We start from the raw sequence: 19941 nt of genomic DNA on the forward strand, positions 1-19941 counted from the left end.
GTCAGTTGCCTGCCGGGTTGCTGATGGGTGGGCAGCATAGAAGTACAATTTAACGCTAAATTTGTTTCTGCACTTTGTTCTGATGACCACTACAGCCTGCCGCAGCTGCCTGTGACGACATCCAGAATCAGAATCTGTGTTTATACTGGAGGAATTCGATGAGCTTTTATAAAAGGATATCTTTTCCACAGCTCCATTACCTGCTCAGCTCCCGAGTTCCGAGTGAGATCGGGGCGCATTCTGGGGGATTTTGGTCGTTGGCAGCAAAAGCCTCGCAGACTTTCAAGGATTTGTTTTTGTTCAGGCTGCTCCTGCTGCTGCTGCTGCACGCAGAACGGTTTGGCCACTGAGCGAAAATTTGCCAAACCGGGAGGGCCCGGAGAAAACCCACCAAGCGTACGAGGGAGATGATGCTTAAAAAAAACTGCCCCACAGATAAGATGGGAGGATTCCGCGGCCGTACCGATGTCGCCCGGCTTGGCCGTTCAATTATTTAAGTAATTCCGTAGGTTTTTACGACCGTATCGGGAGAACGCTGCTATCAATTTCCACACGACGATAAGCCGATCATTTGTGGCCAGGTCGTTTCTGAAAAAGAGCTGTGTGTAGCTAAGTGGGCCTTAACCTGGTAAAATAAAAAAAATAGTGCAGTGTATTGTGTTGAGAATAATCCTACATGGGTGGGTGACCAGGTTGTGAGATTCATCTCTGTGTTCCTCCACCCTCTGATTTTCTGTCAAATCGTTGTTCGTGTCTGGGTTGCATGAAGTGGCATGAATTAAAATGCGACGGGTTTGTTTTACGCAGTCAACGGTGACCGGGCTGATACCATTAACCCTTTACACTCGAGAACCTGGTTTCGGTTAGTCTACAATTAGGCCGCCAAGGTGGTGAGATGTTAACTAACCTCGCCTGGTATGCAGGAGGTCGTGGGTTCGATCCCGATCCTGACGCCTGCTGCTGTATATTCGGAGTTTGCGTGTCTCTCTTTCTTTATCCCCGTGGTCACGTGGATTTTTCTCCGGGTCCTCCGGTTTTTCCCTCCACATTTAGAAACACGCGTTTAGAGTATTTGGCTGCTATAAATTTCCATACGATAAGCTACTTAGTCATATGTGGCCAGGTGGCTTCTGAAAAAGAGCTATAAAGCTAAGTGGGCCTTACTTGGTAAAATAAAAAAAAACGTTGTTTAAATAGTTTAGTTCTATATGTATGTAGAACTTCTTTCACACCGTACATAGCCAACCGTGCTAATGGAAGGTGCGGGGGAAGGACAACAAATTAAACACAAAAAGCAGTTCTATTGAAATGAGTTTTCAATCTAGGTGATGATTTCAAAGGGCATAGCTCCAGCGGCTTCTTAATATCAGAGGGAAGAACGTTCCAGACGGCCGCAGAAGCGCATCCGAAAGCGGGCGAGGGTGGCCGGAGCTCGCTTGACGGTTTGTGCTCCTTATAACGAGATCGGCAAGATATTGTGGTTAATCTGTGGCAAGCACTTGGTGTGTAATGAGTGCGGGGCGCATTCAGATGCAGCCGTGCCAACTCAATGCTTTGAAAGCCCGAGGCACCCGGTTCACTTCCTCAGCAGCAGTTTAATAATGAAACAGACAATTGATAAACAGACCGAAAGGTGCTTTCCGTGTGTGTGTGTGGGCTGCGATGATGCTGTGGATAGTACGCTGCGCTACAAAACTGGTGGATACCCGCTCGTGACCAATAACAGTGGCGATTATTTGAACTGGTCTAGGGCCTCCTCTAGGTCGACTTGGTCTTTGGCGAGTACCTGGCGCTGTGTGTAAACATCAGTGCTGGGGAGACAAAGGCAGCCGGTCGTGGTGTTGACCACCCGGCCTTCATAGGTGCGACTCACTAACACTATCCTTCTTCTTGCTCCTCCAACCTCCTCCCCTCCCCCCCTTCTCCTCTCCCCCGTCCTTCTCCTCTCCCCCGTCCTTCTCCTCCCCTCCCCCAACTCCATCCTGCTTCTCGTTGTCGCGGCCCGCAGCTGTGGCAGGCCATGTGCGAAGCTCCTGAATGGCGGCCCCATGCCGCCTGGAGCCCTGGTCCGGCGACCACCACCTCCGCCAAAAACGCCGCCACCTCCTCCTCCACCGGCACGGCCTCCTCCGCTTCTCCCGCGAGCCCGGACGACACCCGGGGAGCGGCCCGGATCCACGCCGTGCTGCGCCAGGCGAGCGAGTGGGTGCAGGCGGTGGGCAACGGAGAGGAGCACGAGGAGGCCCTGGTGGAGCAGCTCCAGGAGGCCATGATGCAAGTGTGCCGAATCAAGGTACCGGACTCGCGCGTTGGCGCCGAGAAGGACACTCTTCCTCTCGTTCACGGGTTTTCCTGGAGTAGAATGTGGAATGTGTTCACGTTTTTCCTGGAGTAGAATGTGGAATGTGTTCACGTTTTTCCTGGAGTAGAGTGTGGAATGTGTTCACGTTTTTCCTGGAGTGGAGTGTGGAGTGTGGAATGTGTTCACGTTTTTCCTGGAGTAGAGTGTGGAATGTGTTCACGTTTTTCCTGGAGTGGAGTGTGGAGTGTGGAATGTGTTCACGTTTTTTCTAGAGTGGATTGTGGAATGTTTTCCTGGGGAGGAATACTCTTGCCGCTCACCTACAGCATGGTTCCCTCCCTTGTCTCCCCGCTATGAAACCAAAACGCAGCGCTTATTTGCACCTGTGCCTAACTTTATGGCTGCAAGCTACCCATCAGCTCCTGCAGTGATGGTCGTTGCTGTTGCCGTGTTTGCCGTTACCCGCGCCGACAGCCGTGGACGTTGCCATCACAGTTGCTGTGGTGACGGTCATAGATGCTGCGGTGCCCATGGTCATGGTGGTGGTCGTCGTAACGGTGGTTGTAGTTGCGCTTGTGGGGGGCTGTAGCGTAGCAGAACAGCCTGCCGCCCTACGAACCAAGTGACCCGAATTCCATTCCCGCTCACGGCCAACGCCAGCTGGCGATTGTCTGAACCTGTCCTGGGCCTCCCCGAGGTCGACTCAGCCTTCATAGGTGCTACTCGCTAACAGCACTTGCCCCAACAGTCTGTTAAGGCTATACGGGGGATCTTTGTAGTTGTCGTCGTGGCGGCCGTTGTGGTTGTTGTCACGGTTATCGGGGCGACGGTGGGTGGGGGGGGTTGTAGATTTCCGCGCTAAAACCGCCGTGGTTATTTGTGGTTGTTGCTGATGCTGCCGTTGTGGTTCTTGCTGTGGTTGTGGCAGACGGAGGGGAGCGAGGGCCTGCGGGTCCAGCGGAGCGACGCCGTCAGCTTCCTCTTCTCCGTACAGGAGGTGGTGGAGGTGTGGGCCGAGGAGGCGCCCCTCGTAGAACCTGAAGGGCCCCCCCTCGCAGAGCTCAACAAGATCACAGGTAGAGCCCCCCCCACCCCGGCCCCCCCACCCCCCAACCCACCACTTCCCCCCCACTCCCCCCCCCCCCACCCAGTGGCACGCACTAGCACTCTTACCCTTACCCCAAAGACAAAGATCCCCAGTATAGCCATAACAGAACTATTGGGGCAAGTGCTGTAAGCGAGCACCTACGAAGGCCGGCACACGAGGGGGTGGGTGGCCAGCACCACGCCCGGCCAGCTTTGTCTCCCAAGTGCCGATGTTTACACACCGCACCAGGTACTCATTTGAGAGTAGGGGAGGCCAAGGGCTGGTTCAGATAATTATCGTCACTGGTGTTGGTGGCTGTGTGCGGGAATTGAAATCATAAATCGCCGGGTTCGTAACGCAGCGCGCTAACCACTACTCCACTACCGCTACCCCCAACACACATTGTATGTATGTTGAACTTCGTTTGCACTGTACGTAGCCAACCGTGCAAATCTGAGGTGTTGGAAGGACAACAAACTAAACTAAAAAAGTAATTCTAAAGAAATTAGTTTTCAATTTATAAATGAGTTTGCAATTTATGAATGATTAATATATGAAACACTCTGCTGACACAACAACAAAAACAACCACCGCCATTTTCCACCAAGTGGCGGTGATGTCACCAGCATAGCGCTTGTGCCAGGCTATGTGCACTTTTAAGGCCACGTGAGGTGTCGAACGCCCGCTGGCAGGAGGTCACGGGACAGGCCCAGGTGCCACGGGTTGACCGACTGAGATGACAGGCAGATGCACCACCTGCGCCCCCTACTGTCCATTGACATGCACACGCGCATACGCGCACACGCACACACACATACCGCAATCCTCACCCCCCGCAATCCTCACCCCCCCACCCCGCCACCCCAGATGAGCTGAGCGAGCGCCGCACCGACGTGCTGCTCTCCCTGCTGAGCGGCGAGCTGAGCTTGTGCCCGGCCCGCGCTCGCCGCCTCGCCTCTGCGCTCTCCTCCCTCCTCCTGCGCCTCGACTCGGTGGAGGCGCAGGGCCGTCAGGACGTGCGGCGTCGCCGGCGCGCCGCCGTCGCCCGCACCGAGCTCCTGCTGCGCCAGGTGGAGCCGTGGACGCGCGGCGGCGCCCACGACCCCGGCGACGGGGCCCCACGTGACCCCCTGCAGGGTCACCGCGCCCTGCCGGAGATCCGCGGCGTCGCCGCCGAGGCCGAGGACATCAAGCGGCTGCTGTTGGCGCTTCCGATGAGGACGACGGTGGCGGCGGCGGCGGCGGCGGGAGTCGTGGCCGACGGCGGGCCGCGTCCGCCGAGGTTCCGGAGCGCTCGTCGCCGACGCCTGTCCAACGGGTCGAAGGCTCGCGGCAAACACGCCGGAGGTTTGGCCACGGGGGGCGGGGAGGTGGACGACGAGGCGGAGGAGGACGATGAGGAGGAGGAGGAGGAGGAAACGGAGGAGGAGGGGGGGGAGACGGAAGAACGGGCGGAGGAGGCGGGGGAGGAGGAGGAGGACGACGAGGGTGAAGAGGAGCGGCTGATCCCGCGGGCCGAGCGCCGCCTGCTGGCGCTCATGGATCGGTTGGACCGCGTGGAGAGCGGGCGCAACCCGTACGTGCGGCAGGGCCGGCGGCGCGCCGTGCTGGAGGTGCAGGGGCTGCTGGCGCACACGGAGCTGCGGCGAGCCGTGGCCGAGGGGAGGGCCAGGCAGGCGGCGACGCCTTCGGCGGTGGGAGAAGACGGACGTTCGTCGCCCGTGTCGCCCCTGCACCCGGCGGAGAGGGCGATACTGCAGGTGACTCCTCGCCCGCCCGCCCACCCCGGGGGTCCTTGGTCTCGCCGGGGGCAGAAGGGAACGTTCGGATACCGTTGGCGGGGCCACCCGTTCGCGCGCACACGTCAGCGTTATCCAATTACAAACGCGACAGATAATTAGGGCTCGCCGTTACTCCTTAGCCGCGCCGTAATTAGAAACACGCTGGTGCCAACTTGGGGGAGTGTGGTGAGTGAGAATGTGAGTGGGAGGGCGAGTCGGTGAGTGAGTGGTTGAGGAGGTGTAAGTGAGGGGGCGCCCTGGTGGGGAGATGTTAACGACCTCGCCTGGTATGCATGAGGTCGTGGGTTCGATCCCAACCCCGACTCGTTTTCTATACTTGGAGTTTGCGTGTCTCTCTCTCCCCATGGTCGCTTGTATTTTTCTCCGCGACCTTCGGTTTTTCCCTCCACATTTAGAATCAACATCACGCGTTTTGTTAATATAAATTTCCACGTGAAAAGCCACTTCATTGGACTATTATTTGTGGCGTGGTCGCTTCTGAAAAAGAGCTATACACAGGTCAGTGGACTTTACCTGGTAAATTAAAATAGTTTATTAGAGTGTGTTGTTGTGACCAGCAGTGGTGGTGGTTGGAGACAGCGCAGATGGTTATATAGGGCGATCTTTGTCCTGGATTTGTGTATGGGTATAGGGGGGGGCGGTGGTGTAGCGGTTAGCGCGCTGCACTACGAAACCGGCGACCTGAGTTCGATTCCCGCTTATGGCCGACACCCAGTGACGATGATTTTGAACCGGTCCTGGGCCTCCCCCACAAGCGACCGTGCCGGCCTTCCTAGGTGCAACTCGCGAACGGCACTTGCCCCAACGGTCCGCTAAGGCTACACGGGGGATCTCTGCCTTTGCCGTGCCGCCGCAGGTGCTGCTGCAGCTTTGCTCGCTGCAGCGGGAGGCTCTGGCGTTCCGGGGCGACAAGGCGGAGCGGGGCTACGCGCTGCTCGACGAGCTGCTCACCAAGCAGCTGCTGTCGCTCGACGCCGTGGACACGGCCGGCTGGGCGCACGGGCGGGAGGCGCGGCGGCACGCCGTGCGCACCGCGCAGAGCGTCCTCGCCTACCTGGACGCCAAGTCGGACGATCCGGAGGACTAAACGGCGACGACGATGATGACGAAGACAATGAAGACGACGATGAAGACGACGATGATGACGACGACGATGACGACAACAACGACGACGATGATGCCCGTGCGCACACGCGCGTCGGTGCGCACGCATTCCTGAATGCGCGTGCCCCACGCATGCGTTCATGCTCATACTTTTCAGCGTGCGTGCGTACGTAAGCACTTGCGCACATCTGCGCTTGCACGCGCGCCCGACGTCACTCTCGCGTGTGCGCGTGCACCCAATCGCACACGTACGCTTTGACACGTGCACGGACGCGTGTGTGCATGCGAACACCCTCGCGTGCATGCCCGTACACTTGTCCACATTCGCTCGCACCGTTCATGCATTCATGCTGTCGTTCTGATATTTGATTTGTCTAGGTTATGATTGATTTATTATACAAAATCTCAAAAGCCAGCCTCATTGTCCAGATTATTTGCTTTATCGCACGCCACGGATGGCTTTGACACCGTACTGCCAAGCACACACAGATATATATTTTCATGCAAACAAGTCTCTTAATAAAAAATGCCAGTCATCAAATACGCAACTGATACTCGGTCCAAAGAATACTCGATACCGTTACTGCAAGTGAAAACTAAAATAAATGAATCGATGGCTTAACTCAGAGTTTAGGTTAATCGGGTATCACCCAGTGCACATCTTGATGACGATAAGCCACACAATGCCACAAAGGCAATCGACTTCGAAGATATGAAGCCCGGTTGTTATTTTGTCCACACGCTAAATTCAGAATACCACTGCCAACGCAGACCGAGACTTTTGTCGTCCTAACGTTTCCAGCGAGTTTCAAGATGTCACAACCAGATAACCATGACGGGATAGCTCAGAGCATCGGGAAGTGATAACTGTAAACTCTTCACCATTTCAGGCACTGTCCGTAGCGGGTAGGTGGCTTCTAGAGCTACTGTCACGGTGGCGAGATGTTGACTACCTCGCCTGGTGTACAGGAGGTCGTGGGTTCGATCCCGACCCTGACGTCTGCTGCTGTATATTTGGAGTTTGTCTCTCTCCCCGTGGTCAGGTCGCGTTGATTTTTCTCCGGGTCCTCCGGCTTGCCCCTCTACATTTAGAATCGTGCATTGATATGATTTCGAGTATTCGGCTGCTATACATTTCCACGTGAAAAGCCCCTTTGTTGGGCTAATCATTGGTGCCAAGGTCGCTTCTAAGAAAGAGCTCAGTGGGCCATACCCAGTAAAATAAAAAATAAATGTTTTTATCGATTGTATAGAAGGCGACACGGCAGACGTCTATAAGAGGAGTCTTCCGTGGCTGGTCAATGTGAAGTCGATGGACAAGCCTTCTGCTCATTTTGATTGAGACAATTAGTATTTAACCCTGAGACAATTAGTAGTTAAGGATATATCCACGGCAACGCGCAAGCTCAGTAACTCACTAGCTCGCTCAGTCACGTATTCGCTCACTCGCTCGCTCACTCGCGCACACATCCCTCATGCGTGCACTCACCTGCTCGCTCACTCGCCCGTCCGCCCGCTCACTCACCCGCTCACTCGCCTGCTGGCTCACCCGCTCGCTCACTCGCTCAATCGCCCACTCACCCGCCCACTCATCCGCTCGCTCATCCGCTTGCTCAATCGCTTGTTCACCCTCGAGCTCACTCAACTGCACACTCACCTGCGCCGCCTACTCATCTTCCCACACACTCATCTACCAACCCACTGTAGCACCCACCTGTTAACTCGTGCACTCGCTCACCTATCCACTCACGCGTGCACGCATCCACGCACACGCTTTACGATACGCACACACAACTAGCCTTGCTGGCTTATCATTATGTAATAATTACGCACATGTACACATACACTCCTGTACATGCGCATACAATCATACAGATACACACTCATGTATGCACATGTTTGTACTCACGCTTCATAAACTTCTATCCAGACATAGACTCAAATACACGCATATACACACACACTTTAATGCACGCACACATACACTCATATACACATACAAAATATACAGTCCTCATATACACACGGACACTTATGGAGACATACATTAACTACATATAACAAACACAAATATTGCCCATGTAGCTCACACAGCCTGTTGGGGCAAGTGCTGTTCGTGAGCACTTGTGAAGGCCAACACGGCACAAGAAGGGGGGTGGCGTGGCCAGCACCACGCCCGACTCACCAGGTACTCGTTTAAGGCTGAGTCGACCTAGGGGAGGCCCACGGGCGGGTTCAGATATGACGGTCAAAAGCGGGACGGAAACTCGGGTCGCTGGGGCCGTCACGCAGCGCGATAACCACTGCGCCACCGCTCCGCCCTGCGTACAAAATTCACACACACTCTTAAACGCATGGATGTGACATACACACCCACTAACGTACACACCCATAAATATACACACCCACTAACATACACACCCACTAACGCACACCCGCTAACGTACACTCGTGTACACGATACTCGGAACACATAATTTTTTTGTTACAGCCAGTGGGGTTCACCACAGATTTTCCTGTTCGTATCTAATGACCAAATCTGGTTGTCAGGATTGCTCTTCGTCTCACCAGTGAGGTCAGTTGACGTTGGTTACAATCGGCGCGTCATTGATCAACACGTGTGCACGCGTTGAGAAATCCGTTTGGCTGTGTCGGGTGGTGGAGGGTTCGTAACGACGCGAATTTTGGTCAGATTTATTTTTGGGATGGTGCGTTGGCAGTGGGTGCACGAGCACAAATAACAACAGCGCTCGACACGTTCGTCAATAAACACTGCGGCCTTAGAAAGAAAAAAGTAGAAAATGGGCGACGTTTTGGGTAATGGCCCTTCATCACAGCGCATAGGCCAGGTTGGTCAGATCAATACCAATTATGAATTACAGAGATAAATTACCCTCCCCCCTGCGGTATAGCCTGTAACAGACTTGGGGCAAGTGCTGTTAGCGAGCGTCTCTGGAGGTCGACGCGGCGCACGACCGGAGGTGGGTGACCAGCACCGCGCCCGGCCGCCTTTGTCTCCCCAGTGGCGATGTATTGACACGCAGCACCGGGTACTCATTTGAGGCCGAGTCGACCCCGGGGAAGGCCCCAGGACCGGTTCGGATGATCGCCACGGTTGCCGGCTGCGAGCGGCGGGGAATCGATTTCGGCTCGACTGGGCGTCCGTGGCGGTGCGCGCCGACCGTTGTGCCACCGCTCCCCGCAACGGTGAATTACCGCATAGGTCACGCAGCATCCGCTCTCCAACACGTGGGGAAATGCACGGGGGGGGGGGGGGGGCAGGGGTGGAATGGGGACCCCCCCAAACAAAACTGACCGTCAAACTGGAAATGTCAGCGTGTGTGTAACCGTTAGCCCGTGGCTCTCGTCTCTTATCGCATTTCTCCCTGCAAGGACTGCGCACGTGGGGTCATGTTGAACGCTATTTAAAGCGCACGGGGTGGGGGTGGGGTGGGAGTAGCTTGCTTGTAGTGCCTGGCCTCTGCCCCGCGCTGCTTCAGAGGCAGACACAACCCCAAAATGCGAAACGGCTCGCGCGTGCATCTCGTGCGTTCGCGTTTGCACAGGCTGGGTCGGCCGCGTACACGAATATTCGACTAATGTTTGTCACTCCCAGGAAAAACGGAATATCTTCTCCGACCAGTGAACGCTGTTCATTTGTTTCCTTGGTTTAGAGTTGAATCTGTTCGGGTTAGGAGTTGAGGGTTAGGGTGTAATTTTAAGTATTTGATGTAGGGTTAGGTGTTAGATATTTGGGTGTAGAAGGTTGGGTTAGGGGTTCGGAGTTAGGGTAAGAGTTAAGGGCATACTGTTAGGGTTTGGCGGCTAATGTTTGGGGTCAAAGTTCAGAGGTTATGGCTTAGAGAGTCGAGGTTTTGGGGTTAGGCTTATGGGTTAATGTTAGGGCTTTGAAGTTTTAGGGCGTATTAGATGTATAGGATGAGGGTTAAAGAGGCGAGCGATTGGGATGAGGGTCGAGGGTAGGTTTGGCACTATGTTGGTTCGGGCAGAGTTGTGACCGACAACCGACGATATGGAACGCGATAACTTTACACTGAAAGCAAACTGAGCAACTGCTTGACCAGCGAGTTTGGAACGTGGCCTTAAACACGGAACGTGTCTGTTCAAAAGTCCGCGGGTGTTAAGTCAGAGGTTGGGACTCGGCAAGTCTCCTCCATTCAGAACAAAAACATGCAATGTTATTGTCTGGTGTAAATATTAATACAATACCATCGATTTGGACTTTTGTGTAAAGAATGGCCCCGATGGATGCCATGTCACTTGCAAATATCTCTTTAATCGGCAACGCCACGACAGCCGAATCATCGCACTGATGGGGGAATGCACGGCGGCGCCTTGTGGTCGGCTGTTGGTGAGAAAGGCAGTTTATTTTTTGGCAAATATACAAGTTGGATGATGATGGTCCTGCGTTGGCAGCGATGCACAGCAGCAGCAGCAGCAACAACACACTCAACAACACATTCGTCAATGACACTCGCATCAAAAGGAACGTATTTTTTATATATATAACAGGTGACGCCCGTGTGCCATGGAGAAGGCCTATTGCCCAGAACGTTCCTTCGCTCGTTTCTCAGCCCCCTTGTCCTGGCGAGGGTCGCGGCGGCAGCTTCCTGAGTAGTGGCGGTCCACACCTCCCTCTCCCTGGCCACAGACTCCAGCACTACTACACTACTATACACTATACACTACTATACTATACACTACACTATACACTACACTACTATACACTACTACACTATATACTACACTATACACTACTATACACTACTATACTATAGACTACTATACAATATACACTACTGCACTATACACTACTATACACTGCTATACATTACACTATACACTACTATACACTATACACTACATTATACACTACTACACTATACACGACTATATGCTATACACTACTACACACTACTATACATTATTACACTATACACTACTCTACACTATACACTACTACACTATATACTGCTATACACTCCTATACACTATTACACTACTATACACTATATACTACGACACTATACACTACTATGCGCTACTACACTATACACGACTATACACTGCACTACTATACACTATACGCTACACTATACACTACACTGATATAGACTACATTACTACACACACACTCTAGCTCTTCCTGGGGTAATTCCCATGCGTTCCCAGGCCAGCCGAGTGACATAGACCCACCGCTAGCGTGTCTTGGGCCGGCCCCGGGGTCTCTTCTATATATATTGAACATTTTGATGGCTGTTTTCATGACCAACGTGTTGAGGTTATGTAAACAACAAAACATTTTATTTGAAGATCGTAAACTCACCAGATTTGCACGAAAACTTTTGTATCGGCGTGAGCAGAGGTTTTGATTTCGTCTTTTGAAAGTTGAGGGGTCCGCGGATTTGGCGAGAGACACTTTGTCATCGTGGCCGACGGCCAAGCGAAGGATCAGGAGCGTGGCGGACGTCCGAGGGCCAAGGACGTGCGGTCGAGGAGATGGAGCGATGGAATCTGCGCGCATGCGGCCGTCGACCCCGGGGTGCCCCCGGGGTGGGAGGCGTCGCAAGGTCGTGAGAGCGGACCGGTGGCAGCTGATAACACTGGTCAACAAAAACAAAATAATTTTTTTCTGGCCTGGACTTTTGCAGCTGTTTTGGACTAATTTCAGGGTGCTGATTCCAAATCTGATCTCAGATTTGCTCTATCACATCTCATTTTATGCTATCGGCATATCCCATTTTCATTTATTTTGCCCGAAATTAACTCTGTCACTTATGATTGCAAGTTGTTGCGAGTCAGTGACTGCTTTAGTGTTAAAATATGGTGCTGTATTTTTAGGATAGTGTGTTTATAATATTTTATGTAGATATCCACATTTATTTAATATTCTTCCGCAGTTTTTATTGAAAATGCAATATTTGATATCTCAAAAACTTGATGTGATGCAAGATTTGGAATCGGCACCCCAAAATTACCTTAAAACCGTTGGAATACCTTTTGCCAGAAAAAGTGTGTTGACCAGTGTAATCGTAACAAATAAGTACGCCCTGCACGCCAGTGCTCCCAAATCAGTTGAACGCACACGTTGGCTTTCACGACCATCATAGAGTATTTTTTGAGGGTTTGATTGCGTAAGTAAAAACGTGTCGCCTTGTTTACTATTCTATTTAAGATTGATATGGAGCGCGCTTTCCACGGCAGACCTCACTGATCGACTGCGTCGGGTGGTGGCGGGTTTTTGCGATCTAACCCCAAAGACCTCTCGCCATGCTCGCCAATCGTCCACCAGCGTGGTGGAAGTGTGGTCGCGAGAGAAGTCACCCCGCGTGGCCCGCAAGACGTGCGGTGGAGGCTGCTCGTCCAGCAGTGGACCGACAAAAAAGAAACGCGCGCTCATGTATGCGCACAGCTGTTTTTGGGCGCTTACATCTTCCTGCAGGATTCTTAACCATTCCATCACATCTTCTTGGTTCTTTCGGTAAAGTCACGTAGAATGGAAATAATAAAATAATAAAGACTCTGTCTTCTCGACAGACCTGTTCTTCACGTGAGGACGGCTGCTTGCGTTGTGGCCGAAAGGTCGTGAGAATTATTTTATTATGTTTTATTTTTATTATTTTATTATTTCCATTCTACGCGACTTTACCGAAAGAACCAAGAAGATTAATCCCTGCAGTCACGAAAGCTTTAAATCGAAACATTCCATCACATTTCACCCCACTCCCAGTTCTGGTATATTCACATGCCCTGCTGTTTCCTGCCATTGGAAGATGCTGCCGCTGCTCCTCGTCCGTTGCTGATATTGATGCTGACGATGCATTTGCACCTTCGAATTTCGAATGTATAACGGGGGGGGGGGGGTCGTGGAGTTGGGTTGTGTGGGACTGTGTGGGTTGAGCGCGTGCAAAGAATGTTGACACGTGGGCGCGCGAATTGTGGGAGAAACGAGAAAGTCTGCGTTGGTTTTGCGCATTTCCAGTTTGTGTTGGAATGAGGGCTGTAATCGTACACGCTGCCATCTGTTGGTCGTGTGACAGATTTGTTTCGTGTTTTTTGGGGGGGGGGACCGGGGGTGGGAGTGTTAAGAGTGGATGGAGTGGAGTTGGAGGGGGGTGGGTGGGTGGGGGTACTGACGTGAACACGTGGACACAACGCACAATCGTTTCTTGACGCCCCCCACCCACCACAATCATAGCACAGGTGGCAGTCGAGTAAACGCGCAACGTTGGTTCGACGTTGTTGGTTGACGTTGGGGCAACGTTGGTTGACGCTGAGCTAACGTTTGTTGACTTTGGGCCGTTAGGTGACGTTGGGCCAATCAAATGTTGCGCGTTGGACTGGAATTTACCGACACAAAACAAAAACGAATCGATCATAACGATCGCACGATCTTCTCGTCGAACAGAGAGTTGCACGTGTTGTGAAGCCACTTGCACCGATTTCGCACCCCGAAATTGCCGATCCTGCGGCGAGCGAATCGGCTGGGAGCTGTCGCCGATCTCGGGCCAGATGTCGCAAGCGAAGCAGCAGCGTTGGACACCCCCCGGGATCGGTGCTCGGTTGCGAGCGACCCGTCGTGCTTGTCGGGAAGCGAAACACAACAACAACAACACGAGACGGGAGGAGGTGGAGAAGATGATGAAGATGATGAAGACGCAACAATCGAGAAACGACGAAAAAGTTGTCGGTGATCAAAAATAAATCCAGACCCCCCCTCCTCCTCCCCATCTCACAAAGAATTGAACAGTAATCGAATCTCTAGGGGGCAGGGGGGGGTGAGGGTGTGTGTGGGTGGGTGGGTATGCATTCTCATGTTGAAACTGCAGCTCCTGAACAACTGCCCCCCATCCCACGTCTCGCCCACCCACCACGCCACACCACCCTCCTCCAAATCCTCCCCCAACGTAACCTCGAGTAATAAAAGTCATTGTTCATCCACTCCAGCTGGTCCGCCTCGTGCACCGGGGGTCTCTGATGGAACGTTGCTGTTGCTGATGATGCAGCCACTTGGGGTGGCTTGTGCTGATGGTGCTGCTGCTGCTGATTGATGATGCTGGCAGTGGTGGTGGCAGTAATGATGCTGATGCTGCAGGTGCTCGTGATGATACTGTTGGTGGTGCTGTTAGTCGCTGCTGATCATGCTATTGATGTTTGCTGGCGGTGCTGCTGATGATGATGCTGGTGAGAATAGTGATGATGGTGGTACTGTTAGTCGCTGCTGATCATGCTATTGATGTTGCTGGCGGTGCTGCTGATGATGCTGGTGAGAATAGTGATGATGGTGGTGCTGTTAGTCGCTGCTGATCATGCTATTGATGTTTGCTGGCGGTGCTGCTGATGATGATGCTGGTGAGAATAGTGATGATGGTGGTGCTGTTAGTCGCTGCTGATCATGCTATTGATGTTGCTGGCGGTGCTGCTGATGATGCTGGTGAGAATAGTGATGATGGTGGTGCTGTTAGTCGTTGCTGATCATGCTATTGATGTTGCTGGCGGTGCTGCTGATGATGATGCTGGTGAGAATAGTGATGATGGTGGTGCTGTTAGTCGCTGCTGATCATGCTATTGATGTTGCTGGCGGTGCTGCTGATGATGATGCTGGTGAGAATAGTGATGATGGTGGTACTGTTAGTCGCTGCTGATCATGCTATTGATGTTGCTGGCGGTGCTGCTGATGATGCTGGTGAGAATAGTGATGATGGTGGTGCTGTTAGTCGTTGCTGATCATGCTATTGATGTTGCTGGCGGTGCTGCTGATGATGATGCTGGTGAGAATAGTGATGATGGTGGTGCTGTTAGTCGCTGCTGATCATGCTATTGATGTTGCTGGCGGTGCTGCTGATGATGATGCTGGTGAGAATGGTGATGATGGTGGTGCTGTTAGTCGCTGCTGATCATGCTATTGATGTTGCTGGCGGTGCTGCTGCTGATGATGCTGGTGAGAATAGTGATGATGGTGGTGCTGTTAGTCGTTGCTGATCATGCTATTGATGTTGCTGGCGGTGCTGCTGATGATGCTGGTGAGAATAGTGATGATCATGTTATTGATGTTGCTGGCGGTGCTGCTGATGATGCTGGTGAGAATAGTGATGATGGTGGTGCTGTTAGTCGCTGCTGATCATGCTATTGATGTTGCTGGCGGTGCTGCTGCTGATGATGCTGGTGAGAATAGTGGTGGTGATGCTGTGGTGATTCCGACGATGCGGGCGTTTATCCTGACGAGCTGCATGGTGGTGATCCCGATGCTGTTGGCGACACTGCTGATGCTAGGCGATGATGATGATGCTGATAATAACGCTGCCGTTGCGATGGTGCTGGTGGCGCCAACACTGATGACGCTGGCAACGATTATGATGATGTCTGTGATAATGTTTGCTGGTGCCATGTGGTAACGCTCGTGCGATGCGGACAGCGGTTGCGATGGTGTTGATAACGGTGAGAAGGATCGGTGGTGATGGCAATGCAAATGCCGTACTGACCATGTCTGGGAGGCTTGCCCAAGACACGTGTTTACTTGGCAAGACCTCTCCTCCTCCCACTCCCCATCCTCCCATTGCTCTGCCCACTTGTCCATAACCACGCGCCCATTCAGTCGCTAGCTCCGCGCGCATCGTTCGTGGACCAACATCGTCTCGCTCGGTTTACCCGTAACGCCACAATAAGACAACACACACACTCGTTGGTTCTTTCGGTAAAGTCACGTAGGTAGAAAATAGAATGGATCACGACGTAATCCAGCAGTTCCACTACTGGATTATATTTTTTCCGCCTGAGGACGACCGCTTGTGTTGCGATCGAAACGTCGTGATTTATTATTTTTTCTACCTACGTGACTTTACCGAAAGAACCAAAGAGTATGGATTCCTGCAGTCACGAAAGCTTAAAATCAAGACAACACACGTCCTTCGCACACCTGTCCCTCCACATAAACAACACTCATCATTTTTGTAAACACCCCCATCAGCCACGCGGCTCTCTGAGAATGCGTAATTTCAGCATCTTCGGCCCGACACAAGCGACACAACGCCGGACGTGTTGCGACATTTACAGCGTCACATCAGCAGCCCCGTGGGTCTGCTCCGTGAGCTCTTGGCCGACGAGCCCCTTTCGCGCAATAGCCCGAGGCTGCACCTAGCCTGGCACACTGGGTGCCTTTCGACGATGTCGCCGTAACTGCGTGGCGAATGTCGGCCTCCTGCCGGCGTTTACAGTGTTGTGGTATTTTTCGATTTAAAGCTTTCGTGACTGCAGGGATTCATCTTCTTGGTTCTTTCGGTAAAGTCACGTAGAATGGAAATAATAAAATAATAAAAATAAAGCAATAAAATAATATATAATGTTTTATTTTTCATATTTTATTATTAAAATAAAACAATAAAATAATATATATTATGTGTTTTTTAAATTTCCATCCTACGTGACTTTACCGAAAGAACCAAGAAGAAGAAAAAAGTGTTGTGGTACATTGGGGTTTTAGCCTCCACTCACGTGGGATTATTTTTAGCGGAGGCTCACAATGGTTTAGCAAAGCGGCTTTCAGAGAGCGTTGAGACCCTAAACCCCTTTGGGTATGTGTGGGGGGAGGGGGGGCTAAGGATTGGGCCGTGTGTGTGGCTGTGGGGAGACAAAGGCGGCCGGGCGTGGTGCTGGCCACCCACCCTCTCGTGTGCCGTACCGGCCTTCATAGGTGCTGCTCGCTAACAGCACTTGCCCCAACGGCCTGATCAGGCTATACGGGGCAGCTTTGTATTTTTGTCTGCGGGGAGCGGTAGTGTAGCAGTTAGCGCACTGCGCTACGATCCCCGGTGACCCGAGTTCGATTCCCGCTCACGGCCAACAACACCAGTGACGATGATCTGAGCCGGTCCTGGGCCTCCCCTAGGTCGACTCAGCCTCAAATGACTGCCTGGTGCGGTGTGTAGACGTCGCCGCTAGAGGGAGACAAGAGGCGGTCCCTGCGTGGTGCTGGCCACCACGAGGGCTTAACGATTTGGGGAAAATGTCGAATTGCCATTTTTCTGACAGATATTGCGATTTGATTTGCAATACAATTTGTTTAAGTCAAGCTTCAGTTCAATATTCACTGTGTAATAGATTAAAAACATGTAATGGAGCATTGCCACATGATACCATCAAAATATGAACTGCTCTATATATTCTAATGCAAGGATGATAACTTAAAAGATATGAATTGCTTCCAACATGTATTTACAAAACATTTTTTTATTGAAATAGAACAATCAAACATAGAACAATTGCTAAGTTAAATAAATAAAGTTATAATAAAAACAATTCCAATAAGAGAGTAATTGGACTTTCCATATCGCAAAAAATCTCAGCCTTTGCAATTTGCTAATCGCATTGTTTCAAATATACGATTTCGATTTGAAATCGATTCATCGTCAGCCCTCCTGTTCACCCACCCCGACTCGTGTGCGACAGTGCCGGCCTTCTCCATAGGCACTACTCCCCCCCCCAGTGGTCCAATGGGGATTACCATAACCGGTTTCGATATTCGAACCCGTGCAACTTGGTCTGTTGGTGGCGCGTTTGCGCTCACCACTGCGCCACCGCTCCCCACAAAACGCACGCGCTCTCTCGCATAATTTACAAGCGCCGTTAGAACGTTCTGTGCTTAAAAAAATGTTCTTTGTTGATAGACAATGATTCCCTGTCCCTTTGTGACATTGGTAACGCCAATGATTAAAAGTCACCTTCGTGGTGATGGCTCAGAATTCCTGGTACCAAACGTGCTGCATTCACCTGATTACAATCAAGAGAAAACGGTAACTGTATACTCTTAGGTTTTTTGGGTAAAGTCACGTAGGTAAAAACATATAAAAAATAATAGTAATAAATGAAAATAAATCATTTAAATCACGACGTTTCGGAGGTAACACAAGCTTTCTTCAGTTATTTTGCTGTAGGTTTTTACACCTGACGAAGGAAGCTTGTGTTGTCTCCGAAACGTCGTGATTTAATTGATTTATTTTCATTTATTAATATTATAATATTTTATTATTATTTTTTTTGACCCACGTCACTTTACCGAAAACACCTAAGAGTATGAATCCTTGCAGTCACGAAAGCTTCAAATCTAGAACGGTAGCTTTAGTTCATCATAATGAAACGTGGCGAAACATGCCCACCAAATTGTACGTGTGTTCTGTACGTTGAACTTCTTTCGCACCGTACGTAGCCAACCGTGCTAATTGGACGTAAAATTACGACTAATTGAACGGAACCTCTGCAGTGACTGGCATTGTAACGAAACATTCAGCGCGTGCACTTGCGTGTACGTTGAACTTCTTTCGCACCGTACGTAGCCCACCGTGCTAATCCGAGTACAATGTAACCATTACACCGCATGGCCGTGAGAGATATCGGCTGCTCTTGGGGTGGGGGAGGGGAGAGGCCTTCATCCAGCAGTGGATTGACCACGGAGTGTGCATACGAGGCGCGAGTTTTGGTTTCGGCCGTGACCGGCAGAGGGCGACTCGTGCGCCATGGGTCGAAGAAAAAAAAGACCACTCAGCCCAACATCAAACCGCGAATGCAACTTCGCTCCGACGTTGAGAGTGCTGCTTGTGGCTGGCCGCTTAACGTTTTGGGGGCCGTTTAGGTCTGTGCTCCTGGTCCAGACAGTGGCAGATTCATCTGGGAGGGCCACAAGCAGGAATAACTTTGGCAATGGGTATAACTCTACCCCCACGGTGGCTAGGAGATGTTAACTACCTCGCCTGGTATACAGGAGGTCGTGGGTTCGATTCCGACCCTGACGCCTGCTGCTGTATATTTCGAGTTTGGAGTGTCTCTTTCTCCGTGGTCGCGTGGATTTTTCTCCGGGTCCGCCAGGTTTTCCCCTCCACATTTAAAATCAAAATCACGCGTTTAGAGTATTTGTCTGCTATACATTTCCGCACGATGATGATATCAGCCACTTCGTCAACCGATAATTTGTGATGTAGCCAGGTCCCGTTTGAAAATAAAACGCTAAAAAGAGGTAATTGGTGCCTTAGCTGGTAAAATAAATAATAGTTCAGAGTTCGTGTAGAAGGTGACAAGGCGGACGTCTATAGGTGGAGCCATCTGTGGTATTTGGCTGCTGCCATGTCCACACGATGATAAGCCGCTTCGTTCAGTCATCATTTATGGCCAGGCCGCTTCTGACAAAGCTATACAGCTTAACCTGGTAGAAATAAAAAATAAACTTTAAAGTTGTATAGAGGACAGAATAAATATAGACGAGACTTATGCGAGATGCAGTGAGATCAGAGGAAGCTCAGCAAAGACTACGGTGAGATAACGGGAGAGAGGGGCAGACCAGAGAGAGATGATATAATCACTAATCTTGTGATGTTCACTTGAATTAGCGGTGATAATTCGTGCACTCAGCCCATTCGTCAATCCCTCCCGGATGCATGAAATAGATAACCCCCCCCCCCCCCAAAGACAAAGATCTCCTGTATAGCCTCAACAGACTGTTGGGGCAAGTGCTGTTAGTGAGCATCTATGAAGGCCGGCACGGTGCACGCGGGGGTGGGGTGACCAGCACCACGCCCGGCTGGCTTTGTCTCCCCAGTGGCGATGTTTATACACATCGCACCAGGGACTAATTTGAG

At 51.6% G+C, this 19941-nt stretch overlaps 1 protein-coding gene across 1 annotated transcript in view; it reads left to right on the forward strand.

The window, feature by feature from the left end:
* Positions 1–13362, forward strand: part of BAG5 (BAG cochaperone 5) — a 28526-nt gene extending 15164 nt beyond the window's left edge. Inside the window, exons 2-5 of the mRNA XM_078868193.1 lie at positions 2009–2293; positions 3231–3378; positions 4257–5149; positions 6048–13362. Coding sequence (XP_078724319.1) covers positions 2021–2293; positions 3231–3378; positions 4257–5149; positions 6048–6278 — 1545 coding nt within the window. The 5' untranslated portion in view covers positions 2009–2020 and the 3' untranslated portion in view covers positions 6279–13362. The remainder of the gene's footprint in view (positions 1–2008; positions 2294–3230; positions 3379–4256; positions 5150–6047) is intronic.
* Positions 13363–19941: the final 6579 nt, after the last annotated feature.

Source organism: Lampetra fluviatilis, chromosome 25 (genome assembly GCF_964198595.1).
Source record: "Lampetra fluviatilis chromosome 25, kcLamFluv1.1, whole genome shotgun sequence".
Classification (NCBI taxonomy): domain Eukaryota; kingdom Metazoa; phylum Chordata; class Hyperoartia; order Petromyzontiformes; family Petromyzontidae; genus Lampetra; species Lampetra fluviatilis.